Source organism: Clavelina lepadiformis, chromosome 6 (assembly GCF_947623445.1).
Source record: "Clavelina lepadiformis chromosome 6, kaClaLepa1.1, whole genome shotgun sequence".
Lineage (NCBI taxonomy): Eukaryota > Metazoa > Chordata > Ascidiacea > Aplousobranchia > Clavelinidae > Clavelina > Clavelina lepadiformis.
In genome coordinates this window covers 17,859,946-17,886,401 of record NC_135245.1, presented here as the reverse complement: position 1 = coordinate 17,886,401, position 26,456 = coordinate 17,859,946, and the positions used below count along the sequence as shown (strand labels likewise).

Sequence of the window (26,456 nt, the reverse complement as noted above, 5' to 3'; positions counted from 1 at the left end):
TTAATTCGTGGTATTTCGTTACTTTAACAGGTGTGCACAAAGCGAACAGAGACGGCAGATATTTCTTAATCGCAAAATAACTAACCGAGCGTTTCTTCAATACTTCGTAACGTTTTATGGCGTGTTTACTTATATGTGTAGGTATAAGGCAGGTTTTCCTTTCAGCCAGTGCGAAATTCTTTCATGAAAAGACGTTTAAAATGTTTGGAGTTTAAATGCTCTCATTTGCATTCATTCTTTTCAATTCAATTTACCCGTCATTTTAGTTTAAACATAGGAGATGAAATTTCATGCCTAGTTTAAGGCACTAGGCATTTATTTGACATAGATTCGAATCCAACCGCTGCCACCACTGTCGTGGATTCAGTGGTACCGAGCCAGAATGCGATGATGGCAAACAAAGCGGTCCAATAACTGACGAATTAACAGAAATTCAACGACGTAGGCTATTTGCAAGCGCAATGACAAATGGTGTTGTCTTTAAAAGCGCAAAATAAAAATAAAAATCTTTCTTCAATAAAAAAAAGAGAGAGACCTATGGTGCTTATCACTGAAAGACACAAATGCCCCAAAGCGCAAACACAACGAGTAGATTAAAACATATTAGGATTATAAATGATTACGACACAAATCGTGTCATACAGGATATTCCATCGTTTGCACATTCATAGAACGTGTATGTGCTAAATATGACCTTTGAAAAATCCTTTGCACGTTTTTAAGTACAAGCCTTTGGTTTGTTGCAAGAAATCAGTGACCGTTCCACAACAACGATACCGCCGTAGAATCGCGAGCACAGGCTGCATATTTTCTTCTCTAGCTGTCAGTAGAAAGGAAGACAAATGGTATTGTCACTCAAATTGTAGCGTATAACAAATAATGCAGTAAGTACCTTGTCTCTAACTATAAGGTAGTTGAGACACGATCAACGTGTAGCGAAACGGGGCCCCTTCACTAAAAATCGAAGATTAAAAGATGTAATCACAGGAAAGCGATTATTTTTCCTATAATTACCGGTAGGTCACGCAGCCCGATGTTAAAAATAGGCGGTGAGGTTCCGAGAACGGTTATATAAATTTTTTTTTAAACTGTTTTGATTAGAAGGTTGCCTGTGTTTAGGTTAAGCTGCACTTTAGCTCAAGTTAGTTAATTAGTTAGCTGAAGTTAGTTTAAAAGAAAGTGTAAAAAATAGCTTAGAACGTACAATTTTTTCGGTGATTTAGCGACGACCCTTTTACTAGTTGCTTGTTAAAAGTTCGATCAAGCTGTCACACGTTTGAAAAGAACAGACATGCAAGAGTGAAAGAAAATTGCCGCCCATAATATGTATAAAATTGCAAAATGAAGGAGAGCGGCGAATCAGAAGAATAAAGAAAATTGTGCAAAATGTAAAACGTGTTGTTTTATAAAAGTTGCGCTTTTTACAACATTAAAAATATGCAGTAAACTGAAAGCCGAAAAATTCTTCCGCTAACTGGTGATAACTCGGACATTCTGACGTGTAATGTTGTTTAATTAGCTGCAAAAACCGGATGTATCCACCTCGGTGCAACCTGCTGGTAAGTCACGAGACCTGGCGGCCTCCGTCGAAAGAGAAAAAAACACGGAAGGGTTTATACCGATAACAATTGCGCTTCTTCACAAAGTAACATATAATCAATTCTCAATCATATTTCATCGATTAAACTGTGCTGGACATTTCCGGTGATCTTCCAATAAATTCTTCTTCTCTTTGTGTTATTGTTATACGAGATATCTTAAATTGTTTTCCCAAAGCATAAACTTCCGCAATGTTACTTCCTTTTCGTTTCAGAAGAATTGTCTCCTTTTATAATATTTCTCATGATTTCTCGTCGTCACTATAGGTCGACCTTTGTACTTGGGCTAGTGGCTATAGTCTTGTGTACTTTAATGAACTGAATCACCACTCATATCCGCATGACCTATTCGTTTGCGCGGATATAAACTGACACTATATGACACGACCTTTGCGCGACACTTCACTTTATTCAAACAATTATATCGCGACTTAATCAGCATCAAAGAGTTACCAACTACTATAAACCCAGTACTCACAGATAGCGGCCACGCAATGTTGACTAAGTTATCCACATACCATCGATATAAGCCGTAAATTGTCTCGGGTGTAAATGATATAATAAACGACGTGGAAGACGGCATTCCACACCCATAGCAAAAGCTTTTAATCGTTTCAAGAAGTCAACCATATCGCACAAACCTTGCAACGATTAATTAATTAATCATCAAAAGGGCGTTCAGAAAATTCCAGTTAAAAACATGAAGGCGTTTATTGAACATCATCAATTGTTTGCTTTTCTCTTTAACAGAGATAGTTCTAACAGAAAGCAGAGTGTAGCGTTAGTTCACTCAATTCTTCAGTATCAATCGCAATAAAATGCTACAAATTTCGTTTTTGGGTGGGTTTGATACCCGAGGTTTCCATAATTTAGAAAATAAGTGATAAATATTTTAATAATGATTTCTTACTTGTAAATTATATGTTACTACCGACGCATGTTTCCAGATTGCCTGCAGTTTTTTAATGCAAACTGTTTCAAAAATGGCCTGGTTTATAATTAGCAGCCCTATGTGGATGTCTCAACAAACGGCTGCTATTTGATACAACTACGATCGTGATATCATTGTTTGGATAACAAGAAGTATCGTGCAAAAGTATTGGGTAAACAGAGTCACTCGTGCGTTTATAATGAGTGGCAATACAGATCTGTAAAGTACACAAGACAAAACACCAGCTATAGTACCACAGGCTGGCGTAAAGATGATTTATCAGAAACGATGAAAAGAAACCAAACCCTAGGTCTCCATAATTTAGAAAATAAGTGATGAATATTGTAATAATGGTTTCTTACTCGTAATGTGTGTTACCACCGACCGACGCATGTACCCAGATTGCCTATAACCTTGTAATGCAATCTGTTTCAAAAATGGTCTGTTTTTTTATTACCAGCCCTATATAGTTGTCTCATCTAACGGCTGCGATTTGACGCAGATACGGTCGTGATGTGATTATTTGGATAAGAAGAAGTTTCATGCAAAAGCGTAGCAAACAGGCAACGGTCACTCGTGCCTTTAGGGGGTCACTTCCCATTAAGAAGACAATTAGACTGTAAAGTTTAGGTAGTTGTTATAGAGATTTGAGTACAAGGATTCTGTCCAAATTAAGGCTGTAGGCAGTCATAACCTAGATCTCGTTGCAAACCAAAATTCAGGAGAGGTTTATGATGTGGTTTTGCGATAGTAGCTTCTTGATTTAATGTACTTTGCATTGAAAAGCCTATCTCTTTGAATTGGGTCATGACCCCTTTAAGATGAGTGGAAATACAGATCTGTAAAGTATATAAGACATAACACCAGCTATAACACCACAGGCTGGCCTAAAGATGATTTAGTAGAAACGTTGAAAAGAAAACAAATCCCATACTACCCAAAAAGAAAGGAGCAAACTGGAAAGTTATGCTGCCCTAGGCTATAATTTGGTATCGTTCTGTGCAACTAAGGGCGATTAGAACGCCAACTTATTAAACAATTAGGAGATTTGTTTTGTATACTCATTTTACGAACGGGATGCAGCATATATTGTGACTCTGACAAATGAGTTCATTTGGCTCAAAACAGTAATAGATTTACGGGAAGGCTGATGAAATCGCTTATTAGCTGATGAACTAAAAACACTTGTGTGATTTTTACTTGTAAAACAGAAGCTTTATAGCTGTAATTATTAAAAAAGTAACTATACTTTGAAAAGAGCGAAAAGAAATTGATCAGTTGACAACCGAATAAAAAGAAATTTACACAAAATAAAGCAAAGCTAGCTTAGAAGGTACAATAAGAGAAAAAAAGTGGATTACCGTAAATATAACCCAAAATATAGGCTTAGAAACATGAAGCATAGGTTAACGTATTTTGGAGATAACAGAATTTGAAACAAATTATTATTTTTTTACTTTGATATAAACAGAATAAACTTTGCTGTTAGCAATTTGTTTCGCGATATGTTATTTTTGCTATTTGACTGATCTAAAAGTATCTGCATTAAGTAGTAAACTTCAAATAGATCCAAAACTCCATCAGTTACAATGAAATCCTTATACGAAAACGAAAGTCTCGCCAAGGCTTATTTGAAATACAGGCCTGTCTTTCCCAAAGAAGTGGCTGAAGTCATTATAAATTATATGAAATATCAACTCAAAGATGGTAATTTATCTTCTACGTTTGATTTATCAGTAGATGTTGGATGCGGAAATGGCCAGGGAAGCAGCATGTTTGCTCCTTATTTCAAAAATGTGGTGGGGGTGGATGCCAGCGAATGCCAGATAAAGTTAGCAAAAGAGCAAAACCAGTTTGAAAATGTTGAATATTTGGTTGGAAGGGCTGAGGAATTGCCATTTCAAAAAATGAGTGTTGATTTAGTGACTGCTGCCATGTCTGCCCATTGGTTTGATTTACCAAGCTTTTTCGAAGAAGTTTCACGAGTCCTCAAACCAGGAGGATGCATGGCCATATTTGGATATTGGATTCAGTCGATTGCTCGTGTGGGAGACGTAGAAACAAAACAAATGTCAACTGCGTTTGAACAGAGTGTGAGGTTGTTGAGAGATCTTGGATCTGTGTCAGATTTGGATGAAAAATTTTATAAAAAAATGGATCTGGAATTGGTCAACGGTTACCGAGATCTGTTTAAAGAAATCCCCTTTTCATTGAAGGAACGTGTGGATCACATTACAATCGCAAATACAACAACGTTGTCCGGGATTTGTGGCTTCATCTCTTCTATCATGGGCTTGGGGGATCTTAAAACAAAACAGCAAAAGCTAAACGAAATATTTGGTGACGTAATACAAATCGACGTTGAAAAGTTTGACGTCGTTCAAGCAGTTACCAAGAATATGATGAAGATCTGGAATTCAAATGATGCAAACGAGAAGTTTGAAATTGTGTTCAATGTTTACATTCTCCTTGCAAGTCCGGCAAATGATTGATTTAAAAAGAGTTCAGACAACAAAGAAATAACCTTTTGACGTTTGTTATAATGTGGATTTTTTACTCAAGAAACATCTGTCAAGCAACTCAGCTATATTGCCTTCTTGTAAATGAGTTAATTGTATGTGCTGATATGTACTAATTATATGTATGTAGTTAATTATGTTATATTATATCTTATCGAATTTTGTAAATATAAAAACGGATCGTTAAATAGGAAGCTGTTGAGTAAATCGAGTAACAAGATGCAAAAAGACAAATAGAGCAGATGCAAACATTTTATTTGCAAACGTTTGGAGTGGAAAGTGTATTGATTTCCAATACAAAACTATTAGAACTAACTGAACCAGCTGGCGTGTGGCGAGCGCAATTGAGACAGCATTCTATGTTCAATGAATCAGCGCTCACCACATAGAACTCACTGGACTCGGTACCTACAACTTATAGTGAACAACAAAGCAATAGCTTTAAACTTAGTTTACCGTTCTCCGGTAAGGATATTGCTTACTAGTTAATTACTTGGATGTGATATCTGATTCTATAGTCATAGTAAACCTTTCGCATTACAGTTATACGTCTTGCCAGTTTCCTGGCTAACATACAGCAACAAAACGCTCAGACATTATGTGCTGAGGACTATGTACAATTTGCCAGCTTAATATTCACAAAATCCACGGTAACAAGTTGACAAAGCATTCCAAGCTAAAAAGCGTGAGAGTACTGTATAAGAGAGCACGATATTGTTTTGAAATTCATAGTTCAAGCATTCAGTTATTAAATGCATAATTGTTAATTATAATACTCTATATTGATTTAAAGCTATTATCACATTTTGTAAATATAAACACGAATCTTTAAGGAGGAAATTGTTGTGTGGAGAAAGTAACACGAAGCAAAAAGCAACAAATCGAGCAGATGCAAATATCCTGCTTGCAGACGATTCGAGTAGTAACTTCATTCATCTTTAATGCAAAACTTTACGAACTAACTGCGATGCGACTATGCGATGACTCACAACTTATAACTTATCATAAACAGCAAAGCTACAAGCTTATTTTACCAATCTACGGCGAGTTTATATGATAGTTAATTACTAGGATGTGATATCTGATTCCAATTAAACTTCTCACATTACAGCTACACGCCTCGCTTCCTGGCCCACAAAACACTCAGAGATTTTGTATTAAGGTCTCTGTATAATACTACCAGCTTACAGTGGTATTTACAAAAACACAAAGTAACAAATTGACATAGCACTTTAAGCTAAAAAGTGTCGGAGTATGAGACAGTATACGAAATTGTTATAAAATTCATAGCTCAATCATTCATATCACACCTCTAAATTATATATAGTGCCAATTTCCAGAGACAATTTCTAATAATCTGGCGTTACAAATGATAAGTGGAAGACACACCGCTGCAGTTCTATTCCTTGAGATTTTAATTCAACTTTATTGCGATTTGCAAGTTGTTTTGCTTTAAAGTTCCATCATCTGGCGATGGCAATTGAATTATTTATGAAAGATTTGAAAAACATTTACTCATCTAGGTAAGAAACATAAGCCCTTTACCACTATTATTATATGTATTGCAAGAAGTTTATTTTTCTAAAAATTAAAGTCCCGTTTTGAATTAATGGCCATACTGCAATTATGTTTCTTCTTTTGCTGCATGTTGTGCAGTAGTTACATAACTAATAGAAACGTGCTAATCATAGTCAAGGGTATTATAGCGATAATTTTTACTTTAAAAACATCACTTCCGTTGCAGCCATCTGCAAAAAACAAAGCGAAAATGTTATAAAATGATCCTGAAGCACACGCACGAAAATTTGTACTAAATACACTAAAACATAGACACGCACGCACGCATGCACACATCAATCCAAACTAGCAGTAGAAACTAATAATAATAATAATCAGAGACCTGTGCTACAGCTGGAATAACAAGTTTTAAGCCCAGAAACAGTTGAGCAATCCGAAGTCAACGGCTGGCTGGAGCACCCTCGAGAGATCATTTCATATTGTTGGCCGTTAACCGTTCCCGCTAACGAAAACCCATAAATTGATTTCTTTATTCAAGCTAGTATCGCGATAACGACGTTCATTGAACTATACAAATATTTACTTACAAACTTTCATCACTGTGCAGTAATTTTCGTTGTTAGGACACGCTAATAAATGTGCCTCGTCAACATCCTTTTCCTTGCACGAAGAATCGCTGCTACTTCCAGAAAAATATTGACACTGATAGCATTGGAGAGGGCCGTCTAAAATTATTATGCAACTGTAAAAGTATTTTAAAGTTCAGTTTTGACAACAATTTTAGCTATTATCGAATATTAAGGTATATTAAATGATTTAACCACACAATAAGGTTTTTGAGGGAAATACGTACCTTCAGGGTCAGAGTCAATTACACCAATAGTATTTTGATTATTGCATCCATCTGCAAAAATATTTTTAGTTGTTCTTTAAATCCTAATCGTAAAGCACTTTTCATGGCACCTTTTTATACCTATTATGCCAAAAATTATATCATCAACTATAGAATACATTTCCACACTGAAATGTTCTAGAAAACAGATATAAAATCGTAGTTGCAGACCTGTATTGCATGTTGAAGTGCATGAAGTGACTCCCTCAATTGTTGCACATCCGCTTAATACAAGTACTGAAGAACAACTTCGGGTTATTGTATTTTCAACGACGCTCTGATCAGAATCTACAATTCAAATTTTGCATAACGTCAAGATATTTGCTGTCTACGTAAAAAGAATCAGGTTTTAGACACGAATCCTTACTGCTAGTGATTGTCAAGCAATACTTTTGACCAGCATCAGGACAGTTCATAAGGTAGTTGGAATTTATTGATGGCCCATAGCATTCAGTTCCACCACTTTTCGAGGAATATGTGCATTGGTAGCATTTTAAGGAACTGCTTCCTGTTATAAAAAGTTTTCAAATTTTACCATGATCTTTTGGGCTACGCTATGCAATCTTGATAACCTAGGTACTTTACCTGGTGTTGATGGGTTTTGCTGATGAGTTTCAATTGCTTCATTGTTACATCCAGCTAAATATGCGGCAAGTTTAAATATGAAACTATAAAATTATAGTTAGAGAATCTTATACTATTTAATAACCATTAACGATTTAGCACAGCATCAATCTCAGGTTTGTGGCAAAAATCAGCTCACAGATTTTGCAGGTAGACGAGCAGCTTCGAATTACCCCTGCAGTATAACAAGTGTACGGTGCAGGATAGAATGAGCAACCACGAACAACTGTGTCACCAACACTACCCGCTGTGAAAATATATAACTTAACGTTTGTAAGAATGTTTTCTCCGCTTTCATGGAAGCCGTGCAGCAAATTTGATTCTTACTGGTAGAAACCGTTGAACAATAATCTTGTCCGACCGCACAGGATTTTAACAATGCGCTATTTGAAACTGGACCAATGCAATCCGTAGAAGAAGAACCATAAGTGTAAAAACACTGAAAGCAATCTAAAGCCGACGCTGAAATAGTCAACAGAAAAAAGGGTTAAAGTATGTTTCTCTCTAATTGCTTGCCACCTATTGTTTATTTGCTATTTGAAATTGTTTTATTTAATTTTATTCTTATGAAACACGCTTTGTGGATCTTCGGCCATGATATGGGACAAGAAATATGATAGGAATGAAGATGCGTATAATATAGTCACTAGTTTTATATTACTGTGTGTGTTTGTGGTTTATTTGCTCATTTTGCTAGCTTTTATCATGATTTTAGGGTTGTCCTTCTTTCCCTGGGCTTCTTTATCCTAGTCTTCGACACTCCTTTCCAGTTAGCGTTGATTGCGCGCACCACGCACACTTTGTAACATTTCCGTCTTTTCATCCCGTGTCACAAGTCACAACATTCCTGCCGTTCCATTACCGCGTTTGCTCTTATATATTCTGAGTTGTTTTCATCGTAGAGCAGAAGAGGTGTTTTAGTTTCATCTGATGTAGAACGTCTTGTTATAACGGTACCCGCTCTCAATCGCAGTTAAATGTGTTGTTCATCACTTATTGTTATATCTATAGCAGCCACGGCTCTATTCTTTGTATGGTCTATCCTATCTACTCGCTTTTCTTATAACTGACAGTTTTTATCGCTGTATTTTCACTGTTTTGTTTGTTAAATCCCTTATAGTGTTTGTGGCGACACCACTCGCCGTTATAGTGATATCGAACCTGGTTTTATCCCTACCTTTATCGTAACACTTATATACAGTACGACTTCTAACGGCATATTACTAAACAAATATTCTACAACGTCGAATCAAGCAGTTTATGACGATGGCGCAAAAGGCCAGATTACCATCAACTCATGAAAACTTAACTTGATGTTGTAACTTTGGCGTTGTAAAACATAAAAAAATTTTATCGAAAAATTTACACCGCTGAAAACTCTGTATTTTTACCTCCAATTACCAATTTGAATCCATTTCAGTTTGAAAGTAGAAACTAATATGTCATTAATATTAGAGGTGAAAACAAAATGATAGACTTACCTTTAACTGTAAACAAACCGAGCCCAAAAAATAGGATCAGAAACAAGTTTTGCATTCTTGATTTTTTTTCAACAAGTTTGATATTATTTAACTTGATATAGCTTATTAAGCGTTTGTAAATCAAAATCAATTTTAAGTCAATACAACCTTTTTGTGCTAATCAACTATAACTATTCATCTCGGGTTAAATACTAAAATATTTCTATTGTGCTGACGATCAGCAATACATGGAACATTTTTTAAAGCTAACTCAGGTACCGTAGATACAGTATTTTCACGAGTAGAACGCCTAAAGGCAGTTTTAAGCAGAGTTCAAACTGTCCTAACTTTTATGCAGATTTAACTTTATTCCTCGTAATATGCTGTACTTTCATAATGAAACTGTTTTTATGGAAGAACCAACCGCTCCTTTTAGTGTTTTTTTCAAACAAATTTATTGCGATCTTTCTACTTAGTCAATATTAGACGCTGCTGCAAAATATTTGCCTCCTAAATTTTCATATTTGCACTGTTGATTCACGTTTATGTTTTGTTTGAACGTACGGTTTGGACAATGCTCTTGTGTCAGTTTAAGTAATGACTTTGTAAACTTTGGATGAAAGTTTATTGAAACAGTTTGCAAAATTCTAGAAGCAACGCTAGCCCTTGAAAATACATGTCATAAAAGTCATGTAAATCAGAAAAGCGAAAAAACATTAATGGAAATTGTGTTGCGTCTGAGTTCCAATATTAATATTGTAACTAATCGTGACGAAATATACTGCAAATCTACAAGTTTGATTCTCAAGTTTACGTACAAGTTTAAAATGTTAAGTTCACTTTTAGGTTTCTTTTGATTTTTAAGCTATAGCCTATATTTACTTTAAAAATACAAATTACAAAAATCATTCCGTGGGCGTTTGAAAGATATTTGTATTCAGATGAACATTCCATTGGCATAAAAATGTAGATAATAAATGTGTATACAGAGGCACGTAGATGATTTCTAGCAATATTTGTTGATAAATGATGCCCCATCGACTTTACAATAATAACATTTACACGCAAAAATAAGTTGCCAATCATTTTATTACAATAAATTCATTGTTTAAAATAACACTTAAACGGAAAAGAAATTGCCAGTCGTTTACCACAATCGGTGCACTGCAAAATGTAGCCCTACTGAAAATGCTGACATTATCACAGCCGATAAATTGACCTAGTTTTAAACAATGGCGTGATTGCGTCATTTTTTTATAAGTTTAATACAAAATACTTATAAGTTAAATTAAACAAAATCTGTATTTAAATATAAAAATAATACATTTGCTTAATTTACCGTAAAACCTCTATTTCACCGCCATAGCGCTCTATTTTTCAACTCTTGTTTAAAAGTGGCGTTCTATTAGAGGTGACGTTCAATTAAAGGTTGGCGCTCTATTTTTCGACTAGCTGGTCAGAATTTTGAAATAAAGTTTATTAATGAAAATAAAAAACACCAAACACATTTACCGGTATATACAGGTAATTAGAAAATATACTAATACAGGGTGATTACTGGTAAGTAATCACAAAAACCTGCTAATACAATTCCGCCACTAAATGTGGTGTTCTATTAGAGGTGGCGTTCAATTAGAGGGAGGCGCTCAAATAGAGGTTTTACGGTATCTGAAAAAGAGAAACGACATTCCTGTGCTCAACAAAAAGAATAATCATCATGACTAAACTCTTTCCCAATAAAGTCATAATTAATAAAGGGAGAGGAAAATTGCAAAAACAAAACCCAACAACAACAACAAAGCCGCTCTGGCGGACGCGACCCGCCTACTTCCATTGCAACCGTCTATGAAAAACAAGCAACAATCATGATTCGTTAAAGAATCAATTGTTTAATAGAAAATATTAAGTAAAAGATAAATATACATTATATGGTTTTTAATCTATCGCAAATCTTTTGACAAACTTATTTACCTGTAGAACAAAGTTCTGTACAGATTTCAGCCTGTTCTTGAAAGTAACAGTATTTCTCTTCGAATGTATCCGAGCAACTTCTGATGACCCATAAAGCTTCTCTTGGAGAAATGGTGTCTATAAAAACGATGATAATTAGCTTTGTAACACTTTATTTACAAAATTGTGATAAAACGTAACTTGCTGACATCTTTGTTAAACCGAGGCCAACCGTCTATAGAAGCACTAAACACCGAAAAGTATTTTAAAAAATTATTTAACGCTTTTAGTATTTTATTTGTTCTTTTACTTACATGCTGTTGTAATTTTGCAGTATTCGCTTCCAAGTGGACAATATTTTAAATGTGTGCCATCGAAATTCTCGTCGGAACAGTTATTTCTTTCGCTTGCTCTACCATCACACTGGTAACAGAGTAACCTGTTGTCTGCAATGAAAGATATAAGTTTAATTAGTTTATGTTGCATCCTAGGCTTTGCGTGGTTATGCATCAGTTGCAATTCTACCATGTTGGATGATTTATTTTATAAAACCTTTTACTAAAGCTCCATTTTAACCATATTGCTTTCAATATAATTACATGTTGTGATATCAGTAGTTGAGCTACTTCCAGTAGAAATAGTGCTGGAGTCGCCTGTGAATGTAAACGAATAATTAAAAAAGTGATAACATGTTCAATTATAAACGCAGAATGCAAATTTTTTTTTCTTGTCTTTGTATACAGTTTAACTTTCTTTTATTTATAGCCGAGAGTTAATTGTTGAACGTAATTGTGTTGCCAGAATAAATTTCTACATTTTTGGTACCTGGGCTGGCGGTTGTTGGAGTAGCCGTGCTTGTCGAAGGAATCTCCGACTTAGATAAAATTACTATTAAACAAAGAAGCAAATCTCATATATTATAAAGATTAAAAACAACCAAACACCAAATAAAATTGAAATTTGCCAAGTGCAGATATTGCAACTAGTCAGAAACTTTTGTTTAATTTTCGCGTATTTTACCTATTTTCACAACATGTGCCTAGAAGTCAGAAAAAGTTTATGTAGAAAGTTGTATACAGCAATTCATTCTGTTTGCAGTTTTGTTGGTTGCTGCAGTTGCTAACAAAAGCGTGCAGTTGTATAGTTTTTATATCATAAAAGTACTTCATTTAGCTTGATGCTACTGATTGAATTGAAACGCTGCAAAATATTGCCACGCCTCTTTAGTACTGGTTTTGAGAAGAATTTAAAACCAGCATTGGCGTGTATTAATTTTGTAACGTCTAACGACAGTGTTATATGGATTTAACGTTCATTAATAATTTCAGATTAATATTCCTCAAGTGAATTGAGTTTAGTAGGAGTGCTATAGGTTGCTATTTTCCAGCCTTATTCCAAGATGATTAATATTGATGATTTTATTAACTAGACAAATAAAAGACAAAAGCTAACAAAAAATAGCTAACGATCAAACCGATTAATAACCTAACATGATACAACGAAACGCCATATAACGTCTGCAATCTATTTTAAGTACCTTCGTCGATCCAGTTGCTGAAAAAAGATACCCTTGTATAAACACCAGGATAATTAGGAAGGGCGCATCCATTTCCAAATGAAGTTATCCCAATTTGATACCAAGTTTTTTCATCAACCAAGCATATCAATGGCCCTCCGGAATCGCCCTGATAAACACAATGCTTCGTAGAAGTAACTATGCCAATTTAAAAGTCTTATTTTAAAGCGTTAGAGCTGGTGGTGTAGGACGTAGCACAAACATCGGCAAACTTACTTTTATGAATCGTTGAACGTATAATTTGCTGAACTTTTAGAAATAACCTAGTGATATATATATATGTGTGTGTGTGTGTATGTGTGTGTGTGTGTGTGTGTGTGTGTGTGTGTGGGGAGAATCCGTTCCTTGCTATAACTTAAAATCTTATCAGTTAACGAGGGAGTTATCATGCATCACTAATCAATTAATTATTGCAATGAACCCAAATGCGAACATTACGGGAGACGTGTTTTGTTGTTCAGAAAACACCTTTAATTCCATTTTGATATCATACCAATACCAACTCGCTTAACCAAATCGTTTTATTTCAAGAGACAGTATGTGCTGTGTACAGGGCATTTAATTTGAACCATTCTTGAGTTTTGTTTAAACTCACTTGGCAAGAGTCGACACCCCCTTGGCTCACAAATCCAGCACAGACATGGGACTCGTCTACAAATCCAAATCCGGAATACAAATTTGCACAGACATCGGTGTCAACAATAGGAACCCGTGCTTGGTGCAAAGAATGAGGGGATATAAAGTTGAGAGTGGGAGCTGGAAATTTGTTGAAACTAATTGAATTTTCTGATTCGTGGAAGAATATTTATCATTTTAGAAAAAAGTTTATAGATTTTTTTTAATAAAAAATTCAATTGTAATCTCACATATATTTCCCCATCCCATAATAACGCAAGTAGTTCCAGCTGGTGGATCAGTCGTCGATGATTGGCTTGCCGACGAGTAGCAGATCGGCCGGGCTTCTGACGTATATATGATGTCACCGTGAACCTTGATAAGGGCAATGTCGTTCTCCAAAGAGCTGAAAAAATACTTTCTGTTTCAGAGTTTTGTCTCGCTTTTCACCGGAACTAGCCAGTAAGTTATCATTTTGAACAGCCCAAGTTAGCAACATAATTGCCTGCTGTTATAATCGGGATGGATCGTGATCGACGCAACGTCATGAAGTTCTCCACCGTCATCGTAATTATGTCGTCCCACATAAACCAATATGTCAGAAATTCTATAAATGTATAATGAAATACAATTGGAAAGGTTGTTTGCTTATTTTTCCTATACGAAATACAATATTTTCACTATTTCTAATTCAGAATGTTGTCGGCACCAAAAAGTGTTTACGTGGTTTGGTGCTTAAAAGTTTGGAGTAAAGATTTTGACCCATGTATGACTCATAATTAATAACTAAACGTATAAAGCTGAACGTATAAAGCAAAACGAGGCAGTATTCTCTTAACTCCTCTAAGATTATTATTATTTAAGCCAACCTTGTCGCTTCAACGCAATGAGCAGCTGTGAGAATAAATCTCTCGTCAATGATGGATCCGCCACAAAAACTAATTTCGAACACAGCATCAACCAGCATGGCCAGCCAAGGCCAAGAACCCTTTGCTGCTTCATTTCCGCCAATTATTCTGGGATTCTGCAATAATCGAAAACAACATCTGTCTCCTATGTCACAATCGCTGCAATTACTTACGACGCTACAGAATCGACAAGACGTTAGCCTGCATTATCAAAAAAAGCTTTAAATTTATTGTTTAATTTACATAAAGTTGATTAGTTTGAATGAAATAAACTTAAGATGTCACAAATCAACAACTTAAAATCAAGCAGCTTCAATCAACAGCTCCGGTTTTAAAAAAACTTTGGATCGACAGAAACTATCAAACGGCACGAAGTACGCGTACAGCAGAAAATACGGGAACAGAAGTTGAAATTGAGAATTAAAAACTACGCCCAGGAAACTATAACAGTGCACTCCTAAGTGCGGCAACACAGTGCAAAACGGAAAGCACAGAGGCCCTCATGTAGTTTTTGTACCGGAAGTTTTGTCAAGTGAAATAGATATATCTATATGAAGAGGAATGAAATCGACTACAAAAATAAACACAAAACACATGGCCACGTTCTGCGAAAAGTAATGAATTTACCCAAGTAAAATGAGGGGATATGTCTTGCTTTCCGCATTCTTCCAACGCCGAGCTATCTTGCGCTAAAATTTAGTAAACTTGTAAATAGTTAGTTTAATTTTGTTACGAACTTTGTTACGAATTGTGCTAATTTGCAAGAATAAAGAGTTGATTAAATAATAAAGAAACTTGTAACTTTGGGCAACTTTCATTACCGCATTCAATTTCGTCACTGTCATCAAAGCAATGTCTTATTCCGTCACAATGCTGAGTACCGGAAATGCAACTTCCGTTCCAGCATCTAAACTCATTACTTGAGCATGCATCTACAAAAGACGTCCATTAAACTTTCCCGGTTAGTGAAGTAAAAGTAGAAAAGCTTAAGCTACTTGTATCTAATAAAGGTATGGAAGCGAATAAAAGTACTGTTTTGATGCTGGATATGATAGATAAGTTTCAGAAACCTATTCTAGAACTTAATAAGCTAAAAGGTGGTCTATGGATATTACATTATGCTTAAGTATACCAACAAACTGCCAATTGAGGAGGAATCCTTTCGTTTGTAAACCGCCATCGCTATAGAATTGTATCCTGACTTGATTTGACGTAGATTCAAAGTCGTTTGGTTTAAATGTCCCGCAAAATCTTACGCCAGTGTACTATAAATTTATAAAAGTATAGATTTTAAGTTTTATAGTAGTCTTTGTTCATCATGGAGTAAATATCAAGAGTATGCAATGATACCTAAATTTTGTATCTTTAAATAAGATAATAAGAAAATTGATAGGTTAATGACACCTAAGCTTAAATTTAGCAAGTTATTGGTTTCTTGATCTTTAATTTATTTGCAAATGAAGTAGGTGTACATGATGACAAGACATGACAACATACTGTAAACGATTGCATAGTCTTCTATCGGTTATGAATATATAATTAAGAACCAATAACAAAATTCAAGCCAATAGCGTTCATGCGTAAAATTCCTGATTAAATTATCACATGCGTTTGTAACTATGCTTAGATTAAAAGCCAAAATGGCAAATCCATCTTGTCAAGAATTTCTAACTACTTTTACGTAGGCATTGGCATCGTAAATGGCGAGTAATTAGAAGTGAAAGACGATACAAAAAATATTTTTGCTTGCTATGAATATGGAAATAACAATTTAAGTTTTACCTGTATCCCACCGTCATAAATGACCAAGTAATCAAAAACATTGAAGTTGCAACTTTCCAGTTCGAAGTCAGTGAATTGTATTTCAATCGACTGTTTAATGAAAAAGACACTTTCGATTTCGACACAAAAAGCGCATATTTTGTCTTGTGAATTTTTAACCAATCTACGTTAAACAGCATAGTGTGTCAAATGATAGCATATTGCACTTATTCGTTAAACGGCTCGCTTTAAATAAATGATCAATAATTTCACCATGTTTGAAGGAGCTTGTATTGTCCAAGTACAACTCAAGTCGTTATCGTAAAAGTCAGGATAATTCGGGGAAGACAAGGTGCCATGGCCTTGGGTTAAAATTGTGCCACCGAGACATGCAGCGTCAACACTTCCACCTCCACCCACGTAGGAACCATTCGATGCAATTACTGCACATTTTCAAAATGCATTAAAGAAGAAACACAGCAAAAAATTAAAACAGCTAATTACAAAGATTAGGAGGAATGTTTAGTGGCAAAGACAATGAGATCACCTTCTTCGATCCACTGAGTAAAATAAGACAATCTTGTATAAACGCCAGGATATCCAGGCTGGGCACAACCAATTCCAAACGATGTTATTCCAACTTGATACCAAGTGTTTTCACCAACCAAGCAAACCAATGGACCTCCTGAATCACCCTAACGAAGACAAAAAACACCACGAATGAATAAATCGATTTCTATTTTTCTCACTGTCAGTAAAAAACAGCGGCCACGTTTCTTCTCTTTCACCTGGCAGGTGTCTACACCTCCTCCTTCAACGAATCCGGCACAAATTTGCGAAACTTTTATTTGGGTTTCAGGCGAATACAAATCCGTGCATTCAGTCAGATCGACGATAGGCACACGAGCTTGGTATAAAGCCTCTGGTGCGGTAAACAAACCACTAGATGGAACTAAAAAGATAATTTAAATAAGCCTTTTCAGATTATCCGGCTTCCAAGCTATATACTTAATGAAACACTCACAGATGTTTCCCCATCCAGTAATGATACAAGTTGTGTCTGCATCTGGATCAATCCATGAGTGATTGGCGGGTGGATAGCAAATCTTCCCGATGTTTGTAGCAAACGAGATCGCATCTTCCAACTCAAGAAGAGCAATGTCATTTTGGAGGTTGCTAAGAGTGTCGTATTAGTTATTAAAATATTTCAATTTATATATATAAGGTTTGGAATGACCTCATCATGGAGAAGCAACTTTACTCTGCAACCAGTTATGCGATTGAAGATCAATTAAACATTCATTTTTACTTGTAATCGTAAGCTGGATGTCTAATGATGTTCTTTAGAAGAAATAATTTTCCTTCCGATTGGCTTTGATATGAATGTCTTCCTACGTACACTCCAATGTCTGAAGACCTATATATATTTGAAATTATGTTACTATAACAAAGAAGTAAATAAACAAGTACAGTGAGCATTTTTTTTTCTGAAATTATATAAAATACATTTAAACATTTAATTATATCCAACCCAGTTGAATCGGTAAAGCAATGAGCGGCTGTAAGAATGAATCTCTCGTGAACAATTGATCCTCCACATAAATTACTTCCATCAATTATATTAACCAGACTGGCTTGCCAAGGCCATGATCCGTTTATCGCCTCCTCTCCACCTATTATTCTTTGACTCTAATCAAAACGTGAGGAAATCAAATTTTAATCAGATATTTACATTAGGGCTGAAAACATTTACCTATAGCTAATAACCACTTTACGGCTTAAGCTCCTGGCGACGAAGACATTTCTTAGCCGGTAGACAAAAACTTACTTGTAGCAAAGAGTTTGGACCAAAACTTTTTGTCATTAATCGACCGACGAAACTATGCTGTTATTATAGGTTAGTCATTTTATTTTCATGATAAAGTGTGAACTCTACTGTGATTATGAAATTTTTTGATAAAAAGAAAAACAATTTTTATCACGACTGGCAAAAATCATTCAATTCAATCCAATTGTTAAGTAGAATAAACAAATGTGGATTGATCATTTGTAGCTGTAGTAGCTAACCGCTGGCTGACGGCTAAGAAACTATCAGAATATCCTCCCCTGATTTATATATCCGGAAGTAACCGTTTGTATAGATTCTATACTATGTAAAATATCCTACACACGTTAAAATAATTACTAAAACAAATCATTGCTATGCATACCGTTGTAAAATGGGGTGCAAAGTTTTGCTTTCCGCATTCTTCCAATGTTGCATATGTTTGAGCTATAATTATAAAAACAGCATCGTCGAAATCTAGGAAACCTGGTTAAATCTTAGGCAAACTACATTCTATAGATACTGTACGTTTGAAAAGTTATGAAATACGATACGAAAAGATACGAGTATAAAATTTATACTCTTAGACTCAATTTAATGTCAGTGTCATAAAAAGTTACCGCATTCTATTTCATCGCTGTCATCTTCGCAGTGTCTTATTCTATCGCATTTTTTTTCACGAGCAATGCAACTTCCATTCCAACATCTGAACTCATTACTTGAACAATCGTCTGTGACAACAAACTCGTAAATTATTAAACTAAATTCGGCTAAAACTTTAATTAATCAAGTTGCAATTTTGGTTTTATGAAACAATTTTAACTGATTTTTAAAAGTGTACCCAAACGTAGAAGATATTGGTGTATTTCACAAAACAATTAGTAAGTTGCCTAAATATGTTCATCTGAAGTCATTATGTGAGCAATAAATATCTGAAAAACGTCATTACAGTATATGCTACAGTGAAGTATTTGTGACTTTTGGCAATTTCAGTTAAAAGAAAACATTTTCATCGGTAATATATATTACCCTTGAAACGCCAATTAAGATGAAACCCTTTGTCTGTTACGTAGCTGTCAGTGTACAAGTGGATCCTCACGTGATTTGTTGACGACTCAAAGTTTTTAGGTTTGTTTCCTCCACAAAATCTAACCCCAGTGAGCTACAAAATTGGAAACATTTTAAAGTTAATTTCTGCATTTTAGAACACGGACACGATCTTATTGTAATGCGATACCAAGCTTTAATATAACTAGTAAATAATTCTACCAGCTGTTGCAAAGTTCACGAACCCATTGCAGTTGATTTTTAATGAACAGAGGAAAAATTAAAATATTTTTTCTTTGGGATCTCTTCAAACAAGCAAACTTACCAATTCGTTGCCATCGTAAATAGCCAAGAAGTCATGCACTGTGTGGCTACACCCCTCCAGTTGAAAGTCAAGAAATCTTATCACGATCAACTGCTCAATTAATATGACTTTCTTGGTTAAAGAGCTCATTTTTATATTTAATACAAACAAAGGAAAATAGTTAAAGAAAGATACCGGATTTGGCCTATAATTTACTCTTTTACCATTTTATTTTCAATGCAAAAGTGATTTTAAAATACCTTGTTTAAAGGAGCTTGTATGATCCACGTACAATTCAAATCATCCAGGTAATCGCTTGGAAAATTTGGAGACGATATTGTACCATTTTCCTCAGTAATGATTGTCGGTTGAACACATGCAGGTTCGCCATTGCCAGCTCCATCCACTTGTGATCCGTTTAATGAGACGACTTTAAATTTGTGTATAATAAAAGAAGTGACTTATTCCAAAACTACAAATATGCAAACTGTTCGAAGTTTTGTTTTTAGTTGTTTTCATTTTCCTCAAACTAAAAAAAACTTATAACTATAACAAAAAAAACTTTTAATAATCAATAAATAAAATCTTTACAACAAAGTTAAATAAAAAGAATCACCTTCTTCGATCCACTGAGCAAATGAAGACAATCTTGTGTAAACGCCAGGATATCCAGGCTGAGCGCAACCAATCCCAAACGATGTTATTCCAATTTGATACCAAGTGCTTTCATCAATCAAACAAACCAATGGACCTCCAGAGTCACCCTATAACAAAGCAAAGTACCAGATAAATATTTTGCTTCTGAATTTCACACAATTCCTTTAAAGATCAGAATGTCAACAACGTTTTCTGTCTCACCTGGCATGTATCTACACTGCCAACATCAACAAACCCAGCACAAACTTGTGATTCTATTACTTGGTGTGACGATGAATACAAATCCCTGCATCTATCCAAGTCAACTATGGGAACACGGGCCTGGTATAAGGTTTCGGGTGCAACAAAGGAACCTTCAGCAGGAGCTAAAAGCACAAATTATTGCAGGTTACAGATTTCTTTGACATCCAACTTGCAAGCTATAAACCTAAATGCATAGCTCACAGATATTTCCCCATCCAGTAACAATACAAGTTTTGCCTGCACTTGGGTCAATGGATGTGTCATTGGAGGTTGGATAGCAAACCTTCTTCATATTTGTGGTGAATGAGATTGCATCTTGCAGCTTAAGCAGAGCAATGTCATTTTGCAAATTGCTGAAAGCGTTGTCATTAACTTTTCATTTGAGTGAAACTAATTGGGTATGACTTTAGCGTCAAACACCTCATATTTTGTAACCAATGTAAACATTGTAAAAAAATAACAAAGAATTAACTTACTATTCGTCGTATGCTGGGTGCATGGTAATGCTTTCTACCACAAAAGACTCTCCTTCGTCGTAATCCTTGTATGAATGTCTTCCGAGGTATACAATCAAGCTTGCAGGCCTGTACATAAGTCACATTTCAAAAGCTAAGGGCATCTGATATACATATACAGTCTAAACAAATATAACGCGTGAAGTATTTTTTTATGGCTATCACGAAAAGGAACTGAAAACATCTATATCTCTCCAACCCAAAAATATTCTGAACGCAATGGGCGGCAGTAAGGACGAATCTCTCATCAATAATGGATCCTCCACAAAAACTTCGTTTATCAGACGCATCAACCAGCATGGCTTGCCAGGGCCACGATCCATTAACCGCTTTATTTCCTCCTATTATTCTGGGACTCTGGAAAAAATATAACATACTGAAAACAATTTGCAACGTCACGAATCTTCATATTAAGGCAATGCTTATATAACTTAATGAATATTTTGTTTTTGATTTTGCAATTGCTGTTTTCACAAATTTGTGTTTGACTTTTGTGAAAAACTCACCCACGTGAACTCAGGTTTTATGTCTTGCTTTCCACACTCATTGCTATTTGAGCTAGGGCGGGCTGAAATTAAGTGAGGTTTGGGATAAAATATTTAAAAGAAACTTTACGTTGTTGAAACCCAACTTCTACAAATGCTTGAAATAGCCTGGAACTATCTGCTCTTACCACATTCAATTTCATCGCTGTCGTCAGCACAATTATTTACACCATTGCATTGCTGTGACGCGGGGATGCATAATCCATTCCAACAACGGTATTGGTCTGCTTGGCAACGATCTGATCGTTTTAAAAACAAAAATTATGTTTTCTTTGCTATCTGCTTCAGCATTGAGCGGAGGATATGAAACACTTGTACTTTGTAAATTTTGTTGATAAATTTCTATGTACGCCAACCATGCTTGTTTACCTTTAAATATCCACTGTATAAGAAAGCCTTTAGTAGTTATGCTGACGTCGCTGGTGAAAAGCACGATAACTCTACTCGTCGATGATTCAAAATCAATAGGTTTGTTTGTTCCGCAGAAGGGCGCCCCTGTGTACTAAATAAAATGGTTGATCGTTACACTTCATTACCTTTATAACTTACAGACAAATTGATGAGGACATAACATTGAATCTTAATATCTGAGTTCACTAGGTTTAATCTTAATAGACTTAACATAACAGCAAATAAAATCAAATAAATTACATAGATGAGAAGAGACGGAAACATTAGACGGGACTATTACTGCTGTGATTGTAACTTGATAGTATAATATTTTTTTAATTAAATAACATATAGGTTTTTAAACAAGTTATTAATAAATATTAAAAAATAGAAAAACTATACTCCGGGTAATAAGTACGGGTTAAGTAATAAGTACAACTTTAATAAAAAAAGGTTTGCTTCAATGAGTGTAAGCAAATTATTTTACTTGAAAAAACGGTTTGTATATTAGACAGTATCTGCTACATATGCAGCTATTTAGCCTATATCTAAATTTGCGATCATTATATTAGAGTGATACTGGCGACAAATTTATTGAAATTAATGTATTTTTTAGAAAAAAACACAAGTTTATAAAGTAAGAAAGTTTCTTATAATACGTCAATAACTTTATATTAAGCTCACAAAACCGCCAGAACATGTTGAATGAACCCTATTTTAGACCCATTTGGTCCAACCTTAATCCGAGAAATAAAATTGCCAAACTCTGCAAACCACAATGCCGGTAATAACAAGGTTTTCGTTTATTAGTCAGTAGATACCACTCAAAACATATTTTTTTAATTCTACAATGATTTTGCAGAAACAGGTCGATAGAAATAAAAACGGACTTAAATTAGGAATCGACTTCAAACGAATCATCGTGAAAAATCGTCTTTAAATTTATTCACTCACCAGGAACAGAAACGGGAAGCGAATGTTTTGGAAAATCACTTATGCGAGACAAGGTATAGCGTTGTAAAGAAGGAAGACTCTTGTAGAAAAGCAAGCATTTCAAAGAGTCCCTTTAAATCCTCCAGTTCAAACCATTACATTTGATGCAAATAAATTGTTTGTAATTACCTGCTCGTCACCGTCATAAATAGTGACGGAATCTGCTAAGTTATCGTAGCAAGTTTCCAATTGGAAATCAATGAATTTCATCTCAATCAACTGCAAAGCAAAAATTTACATACTGTGGATACATGTACATGTAAGCAGAAGGCCATATACTTTATACATCGCTAATGTGAGCTCATTTTTATTTGTTTTACCATTTATTTTGATATATTTCGGTGTGTTTATGGTTTAATTACGATTAGTTTTCACAACACGTTATGACATGAATCCTGCTTTAGTTGCATTGTCGCAAATGACGCTACAAAATTTCGTTGTCCGCTTTTTATTAGACATCTTATACTTACACAAGTATGTTATATTGCGCGAGAATATTACTGAGATGTTTTGCATATGTTTAATAATATAACATTTACAGTATATGTAATGCAATTATTTCTGTACGCTCAATGCGAGTGCTACAAGCCATCGTATTCGCAAGAACTCGCACCAGGTTGAAAATTTGTAATTTTCTAATGTCCCCGCATGCGAATGAAACTGACCTTTGTCACCGTGACCTGTCACCTTTGACCTTTGACCTTTGTCGTGACGAATGAAGTAACCGGCGGCGATGATGATGGTAGTGGACAGTAGTGGTAATAAACAATGACGATAATGGAAAATGGTAAGTTGTGTTTCCGTTTAAAAAACAAGGCTTGCGGTTTGTCTTTTGCTATCACATATCGGCTTCAGTAATGTTTATTTGCGACAGACAAAAGGACGAAACATGTTGTTAACAAAATGTCCTTCCTTAAAATTTTCAGGTGAAACATTTTTGTTGTTCACAACTTGATTTCTATGTTCTAACGTGCGTGGTGTCAAAAAGATTTGCTGTTATAACAGAAAAAGAAAAACTGTTTTCTGTTGTTTCCCATTACCGCCTGCGTCTCACGTCACCAATGTCATTTGCTAACACTGCCATTGTTCATTGGTCGTCATTGTCATTTTATATCGCTGCTTTACGCTCAACTCAGCCGTTGCCTACATGTACACAACACTCTTTGTCACACTTCTATGATAGCTCTTAGAACAGAAACAAACCGTACCTCTCTCGAATGGCGCAAATGAAGTCGGAATAGTGCTGATCTTTTGCAACCTTTTTGGCTTGACCTTTGGCAACTAGTACACTTAGAGTTTACTTTTTTCTCGTTGGTATCAAATCGCTTAACGAAAGAGCTGCTTGGTTATGCTATTGTAACGCACGTAAATGCTAAAAATTACTTGTACTATGTTTCTTGTTACCGTATTGATGGTTCCCTTCTGGTTGCTTTTACATACAGTCGACTCCGCTTAATTCGGACACTTTGGTTCCGCTCACTTTTGGCCGAATTAAGCGGAGAAACGGCTTTGTCCGAATTAAGCGGAAAATCAATTGTTCGTTTCATGGTCATGCATAACGGCAGAAAACGCATTTAAAATACTGTACTGTTGCGTAATGAATGAATTGCAGCTGCGCTATACTGCAGTAATTGGCATTGATCGCATAAGACGTCTTCGTTTACTTTAGTAAGCAATTTCACTTTTTATGCTAAACTTTTCTGTACCATTCTGTCCTTGCATGGCCTTATATGAGTTCATTGTCGATTGTTACCGCATCGATCGTCATTGTTTCACCATAATCACTCATAATGCAATTGTATCTTGTGTTAAAACGAAGGAAGTAGGCCTACTGTTTATTGTGTAATAACTAATAACCTAACGATGGAATTGCGAACCTGTGTCCGAATTAAGCGGAGAATTGTCCGAATTAACGGGAGTTTTTTACGTTCAATTTTTACTTTTGTTCCGTTCCCGAGCATTTTGGCCGAATAAAGCGGTTGTCCGGGTTATCCGGTGTCCGAATTAAGCGGATTCGACTGTATTTATCATTTCATCCATATACTTTTTCTCTAGCGGCTCCTCGCAAACCTATCACAATCACACGCCTGTCTGCGAACTTTTAAGCAGCTAGAGAAAACGTTTGGATCGCTTCGTGCAAACAACTACAAGCGTCCGGCCCATATGTCTATGTTAGGTTGTTACAGACAAGTGGGTCATAATAACTTTTAGTTACAGATTTCTGTTTACAACAATCAGATGTCAAAGCAAGTTAATTGAACCTTTTCCGGTGGCGCTACGATCGTCCAATTGCAGTTTAAATTGTTATTGTAATCGTCCGGATAGTTTGGGGAGGATATGCTTCCGTTGTCTTCAGTGATTATCGCGTATGACGCGCATGCAACATCTAAAAGTGACATAAAATATATGTTGTTTGTTTAGAAATTTACTATCATACTAAATTCATTAAAATGAAAAAAATAACATTCCAAACCCTTTCGTCACGTTTGAGTAACGCCGAAAGAAAAACTACAGACCCGCTAATACAGATCATAACAAAACGCCTATATCTACTCTAACCAGGAATTACCGGCAACAACACTGTTGAGATTACATCACCCGTAAAGTGCAAGCAAGCGTTAAGCACAAGTTGGCAGGTACCTATACTGTAGTAACCTACGCATATTTTTCTCGTTTTCCGTAATCACAAAGTAACGTATTAAAGTCGGCAAAAAGATCAAGCTATAATATTATACCAAAGGAAGAACGACACACTCCTATATTTAATGAAACGCTACACACGATTAATACAGTATATTACCAGATAAAAAGTGAAACTGTACCTGAATGCTGAAACTTGCAATTACGAAACCAAAGACAGAATACCACATAAAAAGCCACAATTTTTGCAGACATGTTCAACGCGATATTTAGCGCTTTACTTAACTACACTACTGAAAGACTTATTATCGAATATATTAAGCAAAACTAAGACTTTACAACAATTTTTAGAAATTTGAATAACTGTAACACGCCAATATTATCTTTCTAAAGTTTCTAAAAAACCATATACTCTAACAATCCGTTGCTAAATGCTCTCAATTTACGGTTAATCTCCAGCAACTGCTGATCAACTGATAGAGAATCGAGAATCGTATTCTCGCCATTTCGTGCTTGTAAATAAGGGTAGGCCACAAGGCAGCAGCAATTTAGTTGGCAGTGACGTCAATTTGCATCAAATTTTCCACTTGAAAAAAATTTCCACCTTGCCATTGTCCAAGCTACAAAGGTGCTCGTGTTTTTCAAAAGGTAAAAATTTTCGAACTCTCGCAACAAAAGATCATCTGGTTTTGACGATATAACCATGGTCACGACATGGGTTTTCTGAAATGTATAAATTGTGGGGCAAAGCAAAATAATGGCAAAATACTGCACAGAAAGATAATTGCTAAACACCTGAACAGGTTAAAAGGATAACGTATTGAAAATACCACATTGGAACAATTGTTTTCCTTGACAGGTCATGGGACACTTCGTTATAATCTTGTGATGTGATTTTTAACTTTATCATTTTATTGGACTTGTTTGAATTGAATTATTAATACT

General features: G+C 35.3%; 3 protein-coding genes across 3 annotated transcripts; 1 reads left to right on the top strand and 2 right to left on the bottom strand.

Moving 5' to 3' along the window:
• Positions 1-4,004: 4,004 nt before the first annotated feature.
• Positions 4,005-5,236, top strand: LOC143463255 (putative methyltransferase DDB_G0268948). Its single transcript, XM_076961693.1, has one exon. It carries the CDS (start codon positions 4,119-4,121, stop codon positions 5,019-5,021), a length of 903 nt encoding a protein of 300 aa, XP_076817808.1. The 5' UTR covers positions 4,005-4,118; the 3' UTR covers positions 5,022-5,236.
• Positions 5,237-6,186: 950 nt separating this feature from the next.
• On the bottom strand, positions 6,187-9,884 carry LOC143463249 (uncharacterized). Its single transcript, XM_076961686.1, has 10 exons — positions 9,564-9,884; positions 8,410-8,544; positions 8,222-8,329; positions 8,044-8,097; positions 7,826-7,966; positions 7,630-7,746; positions 7,420-7,470; positions 7,154-7,291; positions 6,949-7,068; positions 6,187-6,796 (listed from the first exon to the last, which is right to left on the bottom strand). Exons 1-10 carry the CDS (start codon positions 9,616-9,618, stop codon positions 6,708-6,710), a joined length of 1,008 nt encoding a protein of 335 aa, XP_076817801.1. The 5' UTR covers positions 9,619-9,884; the 3' UTR covers positions 6,187-6,707.
• Positions 9,885-10,213: 329 nt separating this feature from the next.
• LOC143463216 (transmembrane protease serine 9-like) lies at positions 10,214-25,837 on the bottom strand. The gene is made up of 36 exons (XM_076961634.1): positions 25,694-25,837; positions 25,133-25,257; positions 23,001-23,090; positions 21,858-21,990; positions 21,617-21,727; positions 21,450-21,511; positions 21,143-21,300; positions 20,905-21,012; positions 20,630-20,781; positions 20,387-20,550; positions 20,145-20,292; positions 19,789-19,958; positions 19,550-19,639; positions 19,207-19,339; positions 18,798-18,908; positions 18,563-18,624; positions 17,884-18,041; positions 17,662-17,769; positions 17,377-17,528; positions 17,141-17,304; positions 16,900-17,047; positions 16,626-16,795; positions 16,374-16,463; positions 15,724-15,856; positions 15,413-15,523; positions 15,219-15,280; positions 14,553-14,707; positions 14,189-14,290; positions 13,935-14,089; positions 13,664-13,824; positions 13,030-13,177; positions 12,318-12,380; positions 12,092-12,145; positions 11,807-11,938; positions 11,514-11,630; positions 10,214-11,385 (listed from the first exon to the last, which is right to left on the bottom strand). The coding sequence occupies exons 1-36, from the start codon at positions 25,764-25,766 to the stop codon at positions 11,291-11,293; spliced, it is 4,368 nt and encodes a 1,455-aa protein (XP_076817749.1). The 5' UTR covers positions 25,767-25,837; the 3' UTR covers positions 10,214-11,290.
• Positions 25,838-26,456: the final 619 nt, after the last annotated feature.